At 43.3% G+C, this 20,314-nt stretch overlaps 1 protein-coding gene across 1 annotated transcript in view; it reads right to left on the minus strand.

The window, feature by feature from the left end:
* The window catches only part of fndc3ba (fibronectin type III domain containing 3Ba), a 184,430-nt gene that overhangs the window by 132,941 nt on the left and 31,175 nt on the right, over positions 1–20,314 (minus strand). The window contains exons 2-3 of the mRNA XM_084043938.1: positions 12,681–12,826; positions 6,296–6,371 (exon numbers count right to left, since the gene is read on the minus strand). Of these exons, the coding sequence (XP_083900064.1) occupies positions 6,296–6,371; positions 12,681–12,797 (193 nt within the window). The 5' untranslated portion in view covers positions 12,798–12,826. The remainder of the gene's footprint in view (positions 1–6,295; positions 6,372–12,680; positions 12,827–20,314) is intronic.

The raw sequence follows: 20,314 nt of genomic DNA on the forward strand, positions 1-20,314 counted from the left end.
TTGATGTGAGTGTGGGAAAGCTCAGGGGAATGGTCTTGGGGGAGCGAGAGGGGGGGGGGGGGGGCAGAAAAAGAGAGAAATCTCCACCTCTATTTCTGCCCCCCCCCCCCCCCCTGCATAGGGAGAGAGGGGGGGAATGAGGGCAGGGTGGTGAGGGGGGCAGAGGAAGGGAGGGGGAGAGAGAAGGGAGGAGGTGGAGGAGGGTTATTTGGAGCAGACCTCCGGAGCACTGAGAGGTTGGTCTGTCTAAACAGGACGGGCGCACACACGCACGCACGCACACACACACACACACACACACACACACACACACACACACACACACACACACACACACACACACACACACACACACACACACACACACACACACACACACACACACACACACACACACACACACACACACACACACACACACACACAGCTAATTAGCAGACTGATAGAGAATAGGCCTTTAGGCCTTTATGTTGACTCAAGGCCATAGCCCAACTACCGGCCACAAAGTTCAACAAAATCCTAGTTCCCTTCACTGTAACTATAATACACATACAATGACAGAGAGAGAGAGAGAGCAAGAGAAAGAGAGAGGGAGAGAGAGAGAGAGAGAGAGATAATGTAATTCAATTACATTTGAAAAAATTGCTGCTACTTGTCGCAAAGGTTTTATACTGAGCGAATGCAAAACATTTAGATACTGCTGTCAACTTTCAAAATGTTTATACCAAGCTAACCTTTCCTATATGGATGTGTAACTATTTCGGACCATTTTTATAGTTCACGGTAGTCTTCCCTCCAAGTTGCAATGTAACACAGCTCTGTTACCACTTTGATTTTATTCCTATTTATATTCAATATTTATTTGTACATACATTGTTTTGTTTTTTCATTGCTTTGTTACACTTTTGCTTTGGCAACGTAAAAGTATGTTTCCTCATGCCGATAAAGCTCCTTTGAATTGAATTGAATAGGCTCTATGCACAGCAGCCATATTGTAAAGAAATTGGGCCGTCTTCTTACTTCCTTCACAGGTGTTACCAATGATACTAATGAAGGCTCTGTTCCATTCTGGTCAGGGTGCTGATATTGTGCATGTTGGCTCACTAGAAACACTCCATTTTGGTTCCCAAATGGCCCCTTATGGTGGGTGTGTAACTCTGAGAGTGTACAAATGGAACCAAATGGACCCTTACGGGTCCATTTGGTTCCATTTGTACACTCTCAGAGTTATGCGGGTCCTTGAAAATGAGACAACCACTATGCCACACTAAATGGAACAGAGCCTTAATTAGTATCATTGGTAACACCTGTGAAGGAAGTAAGGAAGAGGCCCAATTCATTCCCAATATGGCTTCTGTGCATAGAGCCTATTGAACTGATAAGGCCCCTACACATCACACCTGACTGCCAGGGAGTACTCCAGGGAATCTGAGCGCAGCAAGCCCAGTACGGGATGGCAAGCAGAGGAGCGCAGGCGGCATGTGGATGTTACGTATTTCTGTGTTGCCAAAAGCTTTATCTATCGGGCGGTCTCACACAGTCAGACAGGTAATATCGTCTACACATAGTGTAGACCAGTGGTTTTCAACCAGTGGTCCGGGGACCCACCAGTGGTCCTTGGGGGGCTGCTACCAGGGGGTCCCAGCTAAATTAGTTAACATAGCCTCAGAATCATTTCGACCACTTAGCTTTTGGCTATTCAAATAGGGCGGCACCGAGTGGCGCGCTATGAGCTTGTAGATCTGCTATTTTTTTTTAAATCTTTTCAAAGAGAATATTGACTCAAATCTTTGCTTCTGGGGGGGTCCCTGGCACAAAACGTTTTCAGATGGTGGTCCGCGGCCAAATGTATATCAATTTAGGGGTCCCTGGCATGAAAAAGGTTGAAAAGCACTGGTGTAGACGACCGGAACACGTACCAACACGCCACCCTGAGATGAAAGACTGCATATCGCTCCAATGTTTAGTCCGTTAAAAAATGTATGCACGAAAATGGGACATGTAATGGGACTGACTGTGTACAAATTCAATGTAAACGTTAGTTTAACCTCATCAACCCTGGTGTCCTATTTTGAGCATGTCAGTGTGTAGACGAAAATGTACAAAGGTTTTCCAAAATGACAAAAACGGTGATATTTACACGCTCACAACGTGTCACACTGCGAGAGGGAGAGGTCTTTTTTCGCCATGTGACAGAGTTATACAACAAACCATAACATAGGGCTTAGTTAAGTGGTCAACAGGGAAACAACAACAACAGAATTATAGTTGTTATTATTAGCCAGACCAAGGCTAAAGAGATGTGCTAAACATCTAGCCAACCCACACAATAGCCTCTTTGGTGCACCAGGTTAGTTTATAGGTAAAGAGAGCAACACATATACGTCTTAGAGGAGAGCAATTAAGGGAAGGAATATATAGGGAGAGAGAGGAAGGACTGAGAGAGGGAAGGAAAGAGGAAGAGAGCGGTGGAAGGAGAGAAAGAAAAGAGAGAGAGAGAGAGAAGGCAGGAAGGGAGGGAGAAGTTCTGTATGAAAGAATCTCTCTAATGGCTGCTGTGCTGGCGTCTCTAGGCTGGTTCTGTCTTGGCTGTGTGTGTGTGTGTGTGTGTGTGTGTGTGTGTGTGTGTGTGTGTGTGTGTGTGTGTGTGTGTGTGTGTGTGTGTGTGTGTGTGTGTGTGTGTGTGTGTGTGTGTGTGTGTGTGTGTGTGTGTGTGTGTGTGTGTACATGTTTGCATGCACGCACCGCAGTGCAGCAGTTAAACAGAGGTTACTTTATATAAAAGCTGTATCCTGGCTGTGCCCTGAGGTCTCTGTAATCACACACACACACACACACACACACACACACACACACACACACACACACACACACACACACACACACACACACACACACACACACACACACACACACACACACACACACAGTATAAATAAGCATACACACAAGCAAATACAAACACATGCACACACACATATTCTCTGTCTTACGGAGCACAGCTCGGCTTGCCCTCAAAACACGCTGCTGCCACACTCCACCTCTCATTACACCCGCTGACCTCCTCCCCAGAGAGAGAGAGAGAGAGAGAGAGAGAGGGAGAGAGAGAGGGAGAGAGAGAGGGAGAGAGAGAGGGAGAGAGAGAGAGAGAGGGAGGAGAGAGAGAGAGAGAGAGAGAGAGAGGGAGAGAGAGAGAGAGAGAGGGAGAGAGAGGGGGGGTGAAAAGAAAGATATATAGAGAGACTGAGACAGAGAGACTGACAGAAGCAAAGAAAACAGACAGACAGACAGACAGACAGACAAACAGACAGTGTTGTCTGCGTGTGGCCCCTCCTCACATTAATAATATGTGCATTCAAACGTGACCCCCGTCCCAGGCCACACCCACCCAATTGACTGTCAACTGTGGTGAGAAACTAGCTCCCCCGGTGAGCGGTAAACGCACATGCACAACACGAGCACGCGCACGGTGCCTTTGGGACTAAATATTTGCACGCACGCACACGCACACGGCCTCTGTAAACTCTATCTGTCTGACTCAATGCTGTGTGTCCGTCTTTCTGCCAATCAGCCCGTCTGGCTTTGAGGTCCCATCCCTCCAGTCTATCAATCCATTTAATCTGTCCGTCCGTCCATCCATCCATCCGTCTGTCCAGTCAGTGATCGTACTGTCCATCTCTCTCTATCTGTCTGACATTGTCTGTGACTCTGAGCTCAGACGGTGGCGATCCTTCTGATTTCAGGGCCTAAATTGAATTACATGGCGGAGCGTGGAGGAGGGGAGGCGCAGTGTAATTAGCTACAATAACAGAGAATGGGGGTAGAGGGGGGTGGGTGGGAAGAGGGGAGCCTCTCTCTCTCTCATAGAGACCTTCACGAGAGAGAGACACACAGACAGAGAGACAGAGAGACACACAGACAGAGAGAGAGACAGAGAGAGAGAGAGACAGAGACAGAGACAGAGAGAGAGAGAGAGAGGGGAGGAAAGAAGATGAGAAAAAGAGGCGGGTGGCGAACAGACTGAGAGAGCCTGAGACAGACAGAGATTGAGAGGGAGAGAGAAAACAATGGCCTCCTTTCACAAAGCAGAGTTGGTAGATCAGTCCCTGCTGCTGATGTCATCAAAGTGAGACAGACAAGCATTCCCCTCGCAAGAGTTGGAGGGGCGGGATTCCCCGTTCACGTCTCCATCTCAGTCTACATTTCACAGCGTTTTCATTAGCTGGTATCAAGTAGCCAGCAAGGGATTCTGTGGCTTCCCGCTCTCCCCCGGTGGAAACACAACCCCACTGACTGTCTGGTCCCTGGAACAAAAATATTTTGACATGGGGGTCCACCGCCAAACACATATCATTTTGGGGGGAACTTGACATGAAAAAGTTTTGAGAACCACTGGCTTACAGCACAGCGACCGTTGCACAGCAAAATCCAGAGTGTTAACCCTTTGAGACCTGAGGCCGCTTCTAAACATTTTCAAATCCTAAAAAAAAAAAAAATCGGGAAAAAAATATAAAAATATAAAAGAAAAAAAAATCACGATTTTTCTAAAATAGCAGATCTACAAGCTCATAGCGCGGCACTCGGTGCCGCGCTATGAGCTTGTATATCTGCTATTTTTGAATAGCCAAAGACATCTAAAGTGACACACAGGGTCCCCACACATTTTTAGCAATGAATTTCCAAAACTTTTCCAGAATATTTAGCCCAATTTCCAGGCCTATATAACAATCATTCGGCGCAATAATGTGTCTCTTACTCCTATGTAGAATGCCCAAAGATAGGCAGTGTAGCAAAAATAAAGTTTGAGACATACATTAGGCTGCCGTCACACAGCCCGTTCGGCGAAAAAACTACTTATGTTACATATTTCGTGTAATATTATTCATGTTTATGAAAATGTTTTGTTTTAACAAAATCAATAGCCAAAAACAATGCATAGCCAAATATTTTTCCAGGACCCTTGATAAATTCCAGGACCTTTGATGATGTTTGATCAATTTCAAACCTTTTCCAGTACTGGATTTTTTTTTTTTTTATTTCAAAATATTTCCAGGAATTTCATGACCGTGGGGACCCTGGACACAGATGCGTTCCAGGTATCAATGGGTTAATTGAGATAAATTAAAATGCAGGATTTTATCTATGTGTGCCACACGTACAGACAGGGAGAAGGGAAGATAACGAGAAAGATAGGAGGATGGATGAGGAACACACTTTTTCACCGAGACACACACACTCTGCTTCCACTACCCACTGTTGTTCTATCTTGCCAACTCACCTATATTAAATCTCACAACATTCTGGTTTGTGTGAGAGTGGGTGACGTCAGTAAAACCCTGACTCATGGAATCAAGTTCAGCAAAAAGGGTCATGGAGAAAAAAAAAATCCCAATTCTCTGATCCACGGAGACTTCAAAATGAACCCATGCCATAATTTGCAACAGCTGTCAAGGCCATTAATATAATCCCCGTTGGTTAAATGGATGGCCCTTATATCATGAAACCACACGTCATCAATGTAGCTCAGACCAAAAAAGAGGGTTGCGTAAAAAAACTAAACAAACGTCTAACAAACCTCTGAAACAGGCTCTCTGGCGTGTGGATCTATGCTGTATACGCAGTGGTTTTCAACCTTTTTCATGTCAAGGACCCCCTAAATTGATAGATATTTGGCCGCAGACACGCATCTGAAAATGTTTTGTGCCAGGGACCCCCAAAGGCAAAGATTTGAGTTAAAAAATGTTTAGAAATATACTGTATATATGTTCAAAGATATGCACACATTTTCAAGATTTAAAAAAAATAGCAGATAATCTGCAATTGTTGAATAGCCAAAGCTAAGTGGTTCAAATGATTGTGACGCTACAACCCATTGATACCTGGAACGCATCTGTGTCACTTTAGATTTCATTGGCTATTCAAAAATAGCAGATATACAAGCTCATAGCGCGGCACCGAGTGCCGCGCTATGAGCTTGTAGATCTGCTATTTTTGAAAAATCGTGAAAATTATGTTTTTATATTTTTTCCCGAATTTTTTTTAGGATTTTGATTTTTTTTAGACGCGGCCTCAGGTCTTAATGGGTTAACTGGTACCGTCCCGTCCCGTCCCCGCACCACTGGTTGAGAACCACTGCTGTATAGCGAGCACGTGTGTGACAATTAGAGCACACTAATAACTATCAGGACAAGGTCTCCCCATAGCAGAACCCGGCGATGAGGTCATCAGAGAGCGCCGCCGGCCGGTGCGGGCTCGTATTAGAACGATGATGATGGGTAATAATGGTGCGACTCACCCTGGATGCACTGCAGCGAGCCGTCCTCCGCCCGGATGGTAAACGTCTCCCCGGGGTTCACCTGGACCAATATCACCTAGACACACACACACACACACACACACACACACACACACACACACACAGAGAGAAATCAGACGTGTCAGTAAACACAGAACAGATCATTTTTCTGGGGAGTGACGCGCAGCAAAGGTCGTCGAGAAACGGGATTCGAACCCGCGACACGCTGTCAGGCTGCGTTAGCAGCCTAGGTGCCCGGACGGCTGGCGTAGGCTGGCCAGAACAGATCAAATTAACCCATTGAGACCTGAAGCCGATTCTACATGTCTCCTAAATCTCAACAGTATTCTGAAAAACGTATGTTTCTATATCAGTGGTGCTCAATCTTTTTCGTGTCAAGGACCCCCAAAATTATATGTATTTGGCCGCGGACCCCCATCAAAATATGTTGTTCCAGGGACCCTCAGAAGCAAAGATTTGAGTTAAAATGTTCACTTTAAGAATATATATATATATATTCAAAGATTTGCACACATTTTTACGATTTTTCAAAAATAGCAGATCTACAAGCTCATAGCGCGGCACTCGGTGCCGCGCTATGAGCTTGTATATCTGCTATTTTTGAATAGCCCAAAGTGTAAAATAATGCTTTTAAGCGCAAATCTAAAAATGACACAGTTCCAGGTCTTAATGGGTTAAGTAAAAAGGTAGACAAGATTCAGGGGAAATGAATAATCTGCCAGGCAGCACAATCACTCTATGCTATAAGTCAAGTTTCACAGGTTGCACATGATTCTCGGGTCGACCGGCCGGTCCCACCGGAAATAGGCTGCAGTGCAGACGCACGGGTCAACGGGTTCACAGAGTTGGATGAGGTTTTGGGTACGATAATAGTTAGATGCCATCCCTCAGATGGGGGAAAAGCTTCTCTCTCTAACAGCCTAAACACCACCCAACCGGCAAAAACCCAAGGCAGAACGCACGCACGCACGCACACACACGCAAACGCACACGCACACACACACACAGAAACACAGATGACAACGCAGGCACATGCCAACATACCGCCATACACTACTACATATATAAGCATCTGGATAGAGTGAGTCTGCACCAATACTCTCCCTTAACCCATTGAGACCTGAAGCCGATTCAACACGTCTCCTAAATCTCAACAGTATCCTGAAAAACGTATGTTTCTATATCAGTGGTGCTCAATCTTTTTCATGTCAAGGACCCCCAAAACTATATGTATTTGGCCGCCGACCCCCATCAAAATATTTTGTTCCAGGGACCCCCAGAAGCAAAGATTTGAGTTAAAAATGTTCGCTTTAAATATATATATATTCAAATATTTGCACACATTTTCCCGATTTTTCAAAAATAGCAGATCTACAAGCTCGTAGCGCGGCACTCGGTGCCGCGCTATGAGCTTGTAGATCTGCTATTTTTGAATAGCCCAAAGTGTAAAATAATGATTTTTAGCTCAAATCTAAAAATGACACAGTTCCAGGTCTTAATGGGTTAAGACATTATATGCTACGGTGGTGCATTTGCGCGCGCGCGCACACACACACGCGTGTGTGTGTCCACATGCGCACGCATGCATACGATCTTACCGTCATATTCTCCGCATAAAGATCGTCGGGCGCGTACACATGGCTGTAGACATGAAACAGGTGACCCTCCATCACACGCACGTACGCACACAGACATGTACACACACACACACACACACACACACACACACACACACACACACACACGTGCCGCCTCACTCTACAGGTGTGCGGTTGTGAAATCCTCAAAGCCTGTGGTGTTCATCCTATATCGTCCATATGCTCTCCCATCTCAGCACCAACCTTCCCCTCTCCCTTACACACACACACACACACACACACACTTTCTCTCCCTCACAGACACACACATACTTCCTGCTCCTGTCTGCTGCGGCGGCTGCTGTTGCTATGGGAACCAGTGCCTAGTACACAGGGCAACCCACATTTCCTAAGGACTGAGAAAACCCCTGTCACACACACACACACACACACACTCTCTCAAATAAAGCACTGTGGTGTGTCCAGCAATGTAAAACATTGTTGCTCAGGTCAGGTTAATGATGTGTTTAGTTCTAAAGTAAGATAACACGCTGGTGAAAAGCTGTACATTACCCTCCGTCTTTTACACTCACTTTCATATGCCAAGCAAACGTCGCAAAGCGAGTGTTCGTTTTGGTACATCGTCGCTCTGGCCAATCACAGAGCGGAACGGTGGCGCGCGCACGCACGCACACACACACACACACACACACACACACACACACACACACACACACAGAAATACTCTGTTACAAGTAAAAGACAAGAATGCAAAATTGACTTGAGTAAAAGTACAAAAGTATTGGCATCAAAATGTACTTAAAGTACCAAAAGTAAAAGTACTAAAATGTTTGAAAATAGCAGATCTACAAGCTCACAACGCGTCGCGTTGCGACGCGTTGTGAGCTTGTAGATCGGCTATTTTCAAATAGCCCATGTATAAAATAGGGCTGAAGTGGTTAATGTAAGTTTCATAATATCATAATTTATATTTGAAAAGTAACTAAAGTTTTCAAATAATTGTAGTGGAGTAAAAGTACAATATCTGCCTCTGAGATGCAGTGAAGTAGAAGTAAACGCATTGGAATTTGGAAATACTCAAGTAAAGTACAAATACCTCAAAATTGTACTTAGTTACTTTCCACCACTGAAGCACACACACACACACACACACACACACACACACACACACACACACACACACACACACACACAGAGGGGCGTGGAAATAAGCCAATTGTATGTATAGATATGGTCTCACTTGCCTGTGTATACATTTGCGCAATGTGCACACACGCTCAAAGCGGGCTGCACAAATGCACTGTCATAAAATCCCACAAAGGATACACAAACATAAAAATACAAAAAATAGGCACGTGTACACACGCACAGACAAATGCACACACCGCCCAGTCTATACAGTGGTGGACAAAGTATATACTCTAAAAAAAATACTCAAGTATTTCAAAAGTACAAATTACTAAGTCATTTTTAGAACTTTTCAGGTCTTTATTGAAATGTTCAGAAATAGTGAAAATAGTAGATCTACAAGCTAACTACATTTGTAATAGGGCTCAAGTGGTTAAAGGTAGGGTAAGTGATTTGCAATTATTCAAATAATTGCAAAATGGGTCTATGTTCTGGTAGTGCTCGTTACTATAGAGTGTCCTGTCCATATAAGGAGTCTCCCATGTCTCTCCAGCTCTTTATTAAACAGAAAATGCATTTGCAGTGCTCTCTCCTGATTGGCTTAAAATGTGTCACCTACCTGAAAATGTACTATATTCTGTTTACTAAAGAGCTGGAGAGACCCCTGTGACCGAACAAACGCTCTGTAGCAATGATTACTATCAGAATATAGTACTAATATATATATATATATATATATATATATATATATATATCACTTACCCTACCTTTAATTCATAATATATTTTTGTAAGTTTCAAGAGTGGAAAATGTAGCAGAGTGAAAGTTATCAGCTTGCAAAATAACAAAAACAAAAAACTAAATACTGCAAAAAATGTAAAAGTACAATACTCAAGTAAATGTACTTAGTTACTGTCCACCACTGAATCTATATAATCACTGGTCTAGCTCTCGGACAGACTCCACAGTGGGAACCAAAGCATTGAAACCGCAGGGTGCTACGGTAAAACAGGCTCCCTGACGGCTGCGCGTTACAGCCAAAGCCATCCCCCTAAATGCTATGTGTCGCCGCCAGATCACTCCCACTGTGCTTCCCTCTGGGGGCCGCGAGGACAGCGGGGCGGTGAGAGCCACACACGCAACACACACACACACACACACACACACACACACACACGCGCGCGCGCACAACACACAAACGCTCTCATCATTATCATCATCGCTTTTTTGTTACAATCCAACTCTGTGACAGCCACTATGGCACCAGCCTTGTGTCGATTAACACATAAGGCCATTTGAATGACGTTTTGCTCGTTCTGCTTTAGTCTGCTAAAGAACACAGGCTGGTGTCTGGGAATTTGAAGAGGATCCAGCAGAGTCTGACGAAGATCAGTCAGTCACACACAGGCAGGGGGGGGGGGGGGGGGGGGGGGGGGGGGAGGGTGGGAGGGAGAGATAAGAGATAGAGCAGGGGTGGGCAACTTTGATGATTAAAGAGGGCCACTATATTTCCACACTCACTCCAGAGGGCCACATTGCATATACTGTCGGGCCTACATTGCATTCTATGTCAGACAAAAGTAGCAAAAATAGCCGATCTACAAGCTCAAAACGCGTCGAGCTTGTAGATCGGCTATTTTTGCTACTTTTGGAATTGGAATCCAGATTTTTTTTGCTTTTTTTTTATTGTAATCCTGAAAAGTAACATTTTTATTTAAAGGTAGGGTAAGTGATATTTTTTGTTTAAAACAAAAAGTATTTTGTTAAAAGGTTAAATCACTATATTCTGATAGTAATCATTGCTATAGAGTGTTTGTTCAGTAACAGGAGTCTCCCCGTCTCTCCAGCTCTTTAATAAACACAAAATACATTTTTCGGTAGGTGTCAAAATCTCAGCCAATCAGGAGAAAGTACCCATTTTTAAGCTTAATGTTTATAGTGCTCCAGATCCAATTTTGCCTGCTCATTTCTTAGTGTCATCACTTCCAATTCCACTTGTTTAATCTATATCCTGACTGAGTTCTCTGTCCTGGTTGGATAAAATTGGAAATGAAACTGAAACTGAAACGAAAATGCATTTTCTGTTTAATAAAGAGGTGGAGAGACAAGGAGTCTCCTAATACTGAACAAACACTCTATAGCAATGAGTACTATCAGAATATAGAGCTATTTAACACTTATTTTAACCAAAGCAAATCACTTACTCTACCTTTAATTTCAAATGCATTTAGTTATACTTATGTTAACTTTATGAACTTAAATACAAATACATTGGACATTAAAAGACAATAGAATTTTAACACTAGTCATTACGCTACTAATACAGACTGAAGTAATTAAAGCGGGTCATGTTTGGAATTGTAACAGCTGACATCAATAATATAATCAGTATTCCGATATCAACCTCTGCGGGCCACATTAAGTGAAGGTGGGGGCCGCATGTGGCCCCCGGGCCGCCAGTTGCCCATGTATGAGATAGAGGAAGAGGGAGAATGGAGAGAGAGACGGGAGAGAGAGAGAGAGAGAGAGTCGGAGGGAGAGGTAGAGATAGAGAGGAAGAGGGAGAATGGATGGAAGGGAGAGAAGGAGCGCAAGGGACAGTGAGAGATGGAGAGAGAGAGAGAGGGAGGGGGGATGAAGTGAGAGACGGGAGAGAGAGAGACGAGGGAGAGGGAGAGAGAGAGGAAGAGGGAGAATGGAAGGGAGAGAGGGAGCAAAGGAGAGAGGGAAATAAACAGAGAGAGAGAGAGAGAGAGAGAGAGAGAGATGTGCGTGTGTCGGGGGGGGGGGGGGCTGCAACTCAACCTCAGGTCTGGGATCAGATCAATGAAGTCTTGCATTCAGGCCTTCTGTAATGTGTCTTGTTTCTATACTGACAAGGTGCGCGTGTGTGTGTGTGTGTGTGTGTGTGTGTGTGTGTGTGTGTGTGTCAGTATCTTAGATTGAATGACGTGTGTGTGCGTACGTGGATGTGTGTGTGTGTGTGTGTGAGTGAGTGAGTGTTGGCTAACCGCATTCAAAATGTCTATTGGCTCTTGTGCTGAATGATTCGTGCGTGTGTGTGTGTGTGTGTGTGTGTGTGTGTGTGTGTGTGTGTGTGTGTGTGTGTGTGTGTGTGTGTGTGTGTGTGTGTGTGTGTGTGCAAGTGTTGTCACTTTAAAGAATGTCAGTGATTAAATTATGCTTGTTTGTGTGTGTGTGTGTGTGTGTGTGTGTGTGTGTGAGTGTGTGTGAGTGTGTTCCTCGAACAAGCACATGACAAGCCTTTTACTGTAACAGCTTGGCAGCTGATCGTCACCTGTGGCAACGACGATTCCACCAATGGTCCACATGCAGAGTGACGACAAGGCGATGTGTGTGCATGTCTCTTTGATGTGTGTGTTTGTTTGGTCTGTGTGCGTGTGCGTGTGCGTGTGTGTGTGTGTGTGTAATTACTGAGGAATGTTGAAATGGAAAGGTGCATGCGTCTGTGAGTTCCTTCAACAAGGGCATGTGTTCACATTCACAACTGAGATGTGTGCAGGATTAAGCATGTACTCTGTGCATGTGCGTGCGTGTGCATGTGTGTGTGTGTGTGTGTGTGTGTGTGTGTGTGTGTGTGTGTGTGTGTGTGTGTGTGTGTGTGTGTGTGAGAGTACCTGCTGCGCCGCGTCACCATTAACCATGTGCGACATGAGCGGGACCTCCCCATTCAGGAGGGGGGGCGGAGCCAAGTCCAGCGGCATCTGGTCTGTCATCATCATTGTGACGTACATTCATGGAGAAATTCACTGAACTGCCCTACCTGGAAAGTACACAGAGAGAGAGAGAGAGGAATTAACATCATTCAAACAGTTAACACACACAAACACATTATGGTACAGAAAAAGAGAAGGAAAGACAGAGAAAGAACAAAAGAGAGAGAAAAAAAAGAGCGAGAGAGAGAGAGGCCAGTTGGCATGTTTTAGCATGCACTTCAAGCATTTTGCATCGAAACACATTTGGAGTGGGGGGGGGGGTTGGGCACAAAAAAAAGCCTTCAAAGCCTGTCGTCATGAACAAAAAGAATACAGAACCACTACTAGAACGGAAAGGATTTAAACCTCTTTGGAGTATAAATGACATATAGATTTCATTGAATGATCATAGTTTGAACACAATGGATGAGTGAGGATGAATGCACCTGGCTGGCGTTGACTCTGCAAATAGCGTACCATTACGTTGAAACGCACACACACGCCCACATCAGGAATTACAAGAGGAGAAAACTCTGCGTGGGTCCGTTGGTGTTGACAGAAAAATAAACAGCTGAGCTAAAGCGGGAGGAGGCGGTTTCTTTTACTAAAATAACTGTAAAAACTAAAAAGCACGACCCCCCCCCACACACACACACACACACACACACAAAAAATAGTAGAAAAAAAAACATCCCAGAGGCTATTCATCTTTAGCGGAAAATAACAAAGCTTTATCTAATTGGCCACAGGGTAAGAATAGAAACGTAGCTGACATGTGTTCATTTGGTTTTATTTTGACCCAGGTCATAACCTAAAGCCTAGCAGGAAAGAACACAGGAGCTTATGCACGCACAACACACAAACCACATAGATAAACATGAACCACCACTGCTGCGGCTCCAATACACTTATATGTCACCAGCAGTGGTGGAAAAAGTACTCAGATATTTTACTTAAGTGAAAGTATCAATACTGCAACATAGAAATACTCCGTTACAAGTAAAAGTCAGGAATTAAAAATGTACTTGAGTAAAAGTACAAAAGTATTGGCATCAGAATGTACTTAAAGTACCAAAAGTAAAAGTACTAAAATGTTTGAAAATAGCAGATCTACAAGCTCACAACGCGTCGCGATGCGACGCGTTGTGAGCTTGTAGATCGGCTATTTTCAAAGAGCCTATGTATAAAATAGGGCTGAAGTGGTTAATGTAAGTTTCATAATATCATAATTTACATCTGAAAAGTAACTAAAGTTTTCAAATAGTTGTAGTGGAGTAAAAGTACAATATTTGCCTCTGAGATGTAGTGGAGTAGAAGTAAAAGTATTGGAAATTGGAAAAACTCAAGTAAAGCACAAATACCTCAAAATTGTACTTAAGCACAGTACTTAAGTAAATGTACTTAGTTACTTTTCACCACTTATGTCACCAGTATTACGTACACTACGCCTGGGGAAGACATGGGATATTATATATTTATACACACAAGTACTTGCAAACATACACACACACACACACGCGCATACACATTCCCCCGCGTACACGGGCACTGTTAGAGGCAGCCCTTACACACACACACACACACACACACACACACACACACTACACAAACCATATACTGAACACACAATACAAAGCCCAGCCAGGCTCAATGCCAGAGATAGATGTTTGAATGATGTAGGCTAGGTGATTTAATGGGATCCTGTTGAGTGAAATCACACTTTAAGAACTTCCTGAGTAATGGCTATGACTAATGGCTCTAAGCTGTGCTGCTTGTTGGCACACATACCGTGTGTGTGTGTGTGTGTGTGTGTGTGTGTGTGTGTGTGTGTGTGTGTGTGTGTGTGTGTGTGTGTGTGTGTGTGTGTGTGTGTGTGTGTGTGTGTGTGTGTGTGTGTGTGTGTGTGTGTGTGTGTATATATATATATATATATGTTACAGTCCATAAGTCAATGTCTCTCCTAAAGTAATTTCAATGACGTAAAATACAAGCTACAATAAATGAGTATACAGACTCCACACAGGTCATTTCAGTCATCATCATGTATTTTGTGCATAGATGTGCACGTACAACAGCCACGCACAGACACACACACACACACACACACACACACACACACACACAGCCGTTACTCAGAAACTGCTGTATGCAACTCATCATTCAGCGGTCTTCCTTAGAAAAAGGGAGTGACCCTGGAAGGGTTAACAGAACACACAACAGCTGTGGACCAGACTCCTGCAAAACTCTCTCTCTCTCTCTCTCTCTCACCTGTGTTGCTCTTTTTTCCATGAACAATTTATTTTTCTTCAATTATTTTCTTCCTATGTCTCTCTGTCTCTCTGTCTCTCTGTCTGTCTGTCTGTCTGTCTGTCTGTCTGTCTGTCTGTCTCTCTCTCTCCCTCTCTCTCCCTCTCTCTCTCTCTCCAAGCCCCATTCCCAGCACAGCCCGGCCATCCCATGGTAAACACACAGTGAATCCAGGACACATCACAGTCAGATGGGAACACCACTATCAGCTCTGCCAGGAAAAAGAAGAAGGAAGTGTGAGACAGAGTGAGATGAGGAGAAGGGAAGCGGGAAGTAAAGGAGGGTAGGGAGAATGCTTCCCTTTTCAGTTGAAAATAATTCATTGTCGTCTAGCTACATTAGCCAAAGAAAGAGAATTAGATGTTTTATTGTGTGAATGAATATGAATGAATACACTGTTGCCGCACAAATGGCAGCTACAAAATATGTTTGTTCAGATCATGTTTGCCCAATGTGGACACAATCTACTAATCAATCAATAGCAAAGATAATAGATAATAATTCAATCAAATAACATGTACAAAAAAAGATGTGCTATTTACCCGCTGAGAGCTTGCAAATCGGCTATTTCCGCAGTGCAACATTGTTCCATGAAGTATAAAATAGGGCTTAATTAACTACGAGTACAAGACACTTATTTTGTATATATATATATATCTTGACACAAGGTATTAGGATCAAATGGATATTGAGGTATCGAAAAAGACAAAAGCGAGTCAAATTGTGTTTTGTAAACTATCACTTTATCACCATGTGGGTGGGTGGTGCTGTGTTACAGTCTCTCACACACACGCAAACACGTGCACACACGCACACACACACACACACACACAGTGAAATGCGGTGTGTGCAGCAGTTGTATCTGGTTTGACCGTATAATGTAACCTTCTTCTGGGTCAGTGTTTTGGATCTGCACAAAAAGCACAGTACACGATAGACCCAAATAAAACAAGTGCGTGCGTGTGACTCGACAGAAAGGCCTGTGTAAGCATGGAAACTGCCTCTCCAACATAAAAAGTATGCATAGAGTGAAAATGCGCACACACACACACACGCACACTATTCAGGGCCCGTTCTGACCTCACAAGCGTTACAGTCATTACTCATGCAGTCATTCATGTGTTACACGTACACACCCAATGACTCCGGTTTGTCCGTCCTGACCAAGCACACTAGATCTTCACATCCACCTAACAGACTGTCTGCCCCGCTTCCAGTCTCTCTCTCTCTCTCTCAGTGGTGGAAAGTGACTAAGTACATTTACTTAAGTACTGTACTTAAGTAACATTTTGAGGTATTTGTACTTTACTTGAGTATTTTCAATTTCCAATACTTTTACTTCTACTCCACTACATCTCAGAGGCAAATGTTGTACTTTTACTCCACTACAATTATTTGAAAACTTTAGTTACGAGTTACTTTTCAGATATGAATTATTATATTATAAAACATACATTAACCACTTTAGCCTTATTTTATACCTAGGCTATTTGAAAATAGCAGATCTACAAGCTCACAACGCGTCGCATTGTGAGCTTGTAGATCTGCTATTTTCAAATATTTAGTACTTTTACTTTTGATACTTTAAGTAAAAATGTATGCCAATACTTTTGTACTTTTACTCAAGTACATTTTGAATTCTGGACTTTTACTTGTAACAGTATTTTTATATTGCAGTATTGGTACTTTTACTTAAGTAAAGAATTTGAGTACTTTTTCCACCACTGCTCTCTCTCTCTCTCTCTGCTTCTCTATCCCTCACACTAATTCAAACAAGATTACACAAGCGCACAAACCACACACACACACACACACACACACACACACACACACACACACACACACACACACACACAGTTTTGCGACGCCCAGACATTGGAGCAACGCATGCTTTGCAGGACACTTCACCATGAGCCACTTCACAAGGAACAGAACAACCACAACAAGGATATGACTGAACACCTGGTGTGTGTGTGTGTGTGTGTGTGTGTGTGTGTGTGTGTGTGTGTGTGTGTGTGTGTGTGTGTGTGTGTGTGTGTGTGTGTGTGTGTGTGTGTGTGTGTGTGTTACTATACTTGCGAGGACCAAGTATAGTAGAATTTGAAGAAATCTACATTGTGAGAACCGTTTTTTTCTGGTCCTCACGAGACAAATGGTTGTTTCATAGTTAAAAAGGGATTGGAATTAGAGTTAAACATGATTTATACTTAGTTGCGCGCCAGTGTCGTGCACCGAAAAACAGCCGATCTATAAGCTCACAACGCGTCGCAGCGCGACGCGTTGTGGGCTTGTAGATCTGCTGCTTTTCGGCTTTAGGCTTACGGTTGAAAATGACAATTTTTTTAAATGGCATTCATAACATGGCTGTCTTAAAGTGTTGAGGTCCTCACAAGTATAGTAATACAAACGTGTGTGTGTGTGTGTGTGTGTGTGTGTGTGTGTGTGTGTGTGTGTGTGTGTGTGTGTGTGTGTGTGTGTGTGTGTGTGTGTGTGTGTGTGTGTGTGTGTACAGTAGGTTACACATAGTTCCTGAGAACATGACATAGGATCGTTATGACACATGACATATTTTTAGGAGGTTACATCCTGCTGACTCACTGTAGCTGAACCACGTGCAGCACCTTTCTAGGGTATATCCAGAAAAAAAGCAGATCTACAAGCTCACAATGAGCTTGTGGACGTTGCCACGACGGTGCCATTTTTAGTCCAGCACACTTGCATAAACAAACCGATAACAAACCGTCATTACACCTTGGTAAAAACAGAATCCATTCTTTTTGGGTCCAAACATACCCGTAGCAATGCAAATGATCAAGCAAAGAAGAGGTTTTTTTTCCAAGGGGATCGTCCCAGGCTACTCATTCAGTGCCATTTTGATTATGCTTGCTCCTCTTGGTTCTCAAACATCTCAATGTCGCGAAAAACACATCTTCAGACCCTCCCAAAACAAAGTGATACGACTACTTCTCGCCCTTAACCCATTGAGACCTGGAACTGTGTCATGTTTAGATTTGAGCTAAAAAAAGCATTATGTTACACTTTGGGCTATTCAAAAATAGCAGATATACAAGCTCATAGCGCGGCACCGAGTGCCGCGCTAAAAATCGTGAAAATGTGTGCAACTCTTTGAATATATATATTTTTTAAAGCGAACCGTTTGCAACTCAAATCTTTGCTTCTGGGGGTCCCTGGAACAAAATATTTTGATGGGGGTCCGCGGCCAAATACTTATCATTTTGGGAGTCCTTGACATGAAAAAGATTGAGCACCACTGATATAGAAACATACGTTTCTCAGAATACTGTTGAGATTTAGGAGACATGTAGAATCGGCTTCAGGTCTCAATGGGTTAAGCCCATAACGCACCTAATTCCAACACGTTGTGTTAGTTAGGGATGGCTCAGGGTAGAAGACAGGGTTAAGCAAATACCAATGGGATTGGTATGTAAGATAGTCAAAGGGGCAGTGCCCTCACACCTGCGTCGAACTACTTCTCCACAGTGAGTGACACCCACAGCCACAACACTAGAGGAAACGACCATGATCTGGTACCACCCTGATTTAGAACAAACATGGGAACATTCTGCTACTCTGCCACCAAAATGTGGAATGCCATGACACCATCCATTAAAGGATGTGAATCACTGGTTTCTTTCTAAACTGGCCTGAAAAAAAAAAACACCACAAGGGAGGTAGATTCCTATTGAAAAGAGGTGTCATTCACTGTCGCCATTTTTCCTTTTTCTCCTTTGTTTGTATTTGCTGACGACATGAATTATTGTGTAAATTGTTCATGCTATGTTTATGAATTGAATTGAATAATGAATTGTGTTATCCTTTTAGACTAAATGTCTTACTCTACCACGTGCCGTTTACATTTCTGAATAACACAAGTATAGACCCCTTAACAGACGACGTCATACTGGCTGCGTGCAGCCAGTATGCGCGCAACGAAACCCATTATATCAGGTCTCGTTAGGACGCGTCTCACTAGCCAACACACACAAGAGGGGGTTGGGGTGTGCTGAAACCAGTGCACCCCGAAACAGGTTGGGAATTGATTGCGTGAAACAATCACCTGTGCGTCCAGGCTCAATGTTAGTAAACAAATAATTGGTCTATTCAGTCGAATCACAGTGGTGGAAAAAGTACCGAAATTCTTTACTTCAGTAAAAGTACCAATACTGCAATATAAAAGTACTCTGTTACAAGTAAAAGTCCGGAATTCAAAATTTACTTGAGTAAAAGTAGAAAAGTATTGCATCAAAATGTACTTAAAGTACCAAAAGTAGAAGTACTAAAGTGTTTGAAAATAGCAGATCTGCAAGCTCACAACGCGTCGCGATGCGAAGCGTTGTGAGCTTGTAGATCGGCTATTTTCAAATAGCCTATGTATAAAATAGAGCTAAAGTGTTAATGTATGTTTCATAATATCATCATTTATATCTGAGTAAGTAACTAGTACCAAAGTTTTCAAATAATTAAGTAGTGGAGTAAAAGTACAATATATGCCTCTGAGATGTAGTGGGAGTAGAAGTAAAAGTATTGGAAATACTCAAGTAAAGTACAAATACCTCAACATTGTACTTAAGTAAATGTACTTAGTTACTTTCCAACACCGCAATCGATCAGTCAAAAGCAGTGCATCACAAAGAACTACAGTCATGGTTTGGGGAAGAGACTACAAATATGGCCGCTGGACCCAAATATATCACTTCATTGTTTTGCAACTGGCGTGTACATAAAGAAACATGGCCAGAGGAGTAATACAAAACAACACAGCAGCAGGAAGATAGGACATGCAGAGCAAAATGGAGAGAAAAAGAACAAGTGACGGAAAACAGCAAGAGGAGGAAGCTAAGACAACAGGATTAAATGAGAGATGGGGGGGGGGGACAAAAATAGACCCATATGGAACAGAATTAAATTAACACTGAGGATTTTTTGTGTAGGGCAAAGGCAGAGAGATACACAGAGAGAGAGAGAGAGAGAGAGATACAGAGAGATACACAGAGAGAGAGAGACACACAGAGAGATACACAGAGAGAGGAGAGAGATACAGAGAGATACACAGAGAGAGAGAGAGATACAGAGAGATACACAGAGAGAGAGAGATACAGAGATACACAGAGAGAGAGAGAGATACAGAGATACACAGAGAGAGAGAGATACAGAGATATACACAGAGAGAGAGAGAGAGATACAGAGAGATACACAGAGAGAGAGAGAGATACAGAGATACACAGAGA

The sequence above is a fragment of the Gymnoscopelus microlampas genome, assembly GCF_963454915.1.
Source record: "Gymnoscopelus microlampas genome assembly, chromosome: 20".
In the NCBI taxonomy this organism is placed as follows: Eukaryota; Metazoa; Chordata; class Actinopteri; order Myctophiformes; family Myctophidae; genus Gymnoscopelus; species Gymnoscopelus microlampas.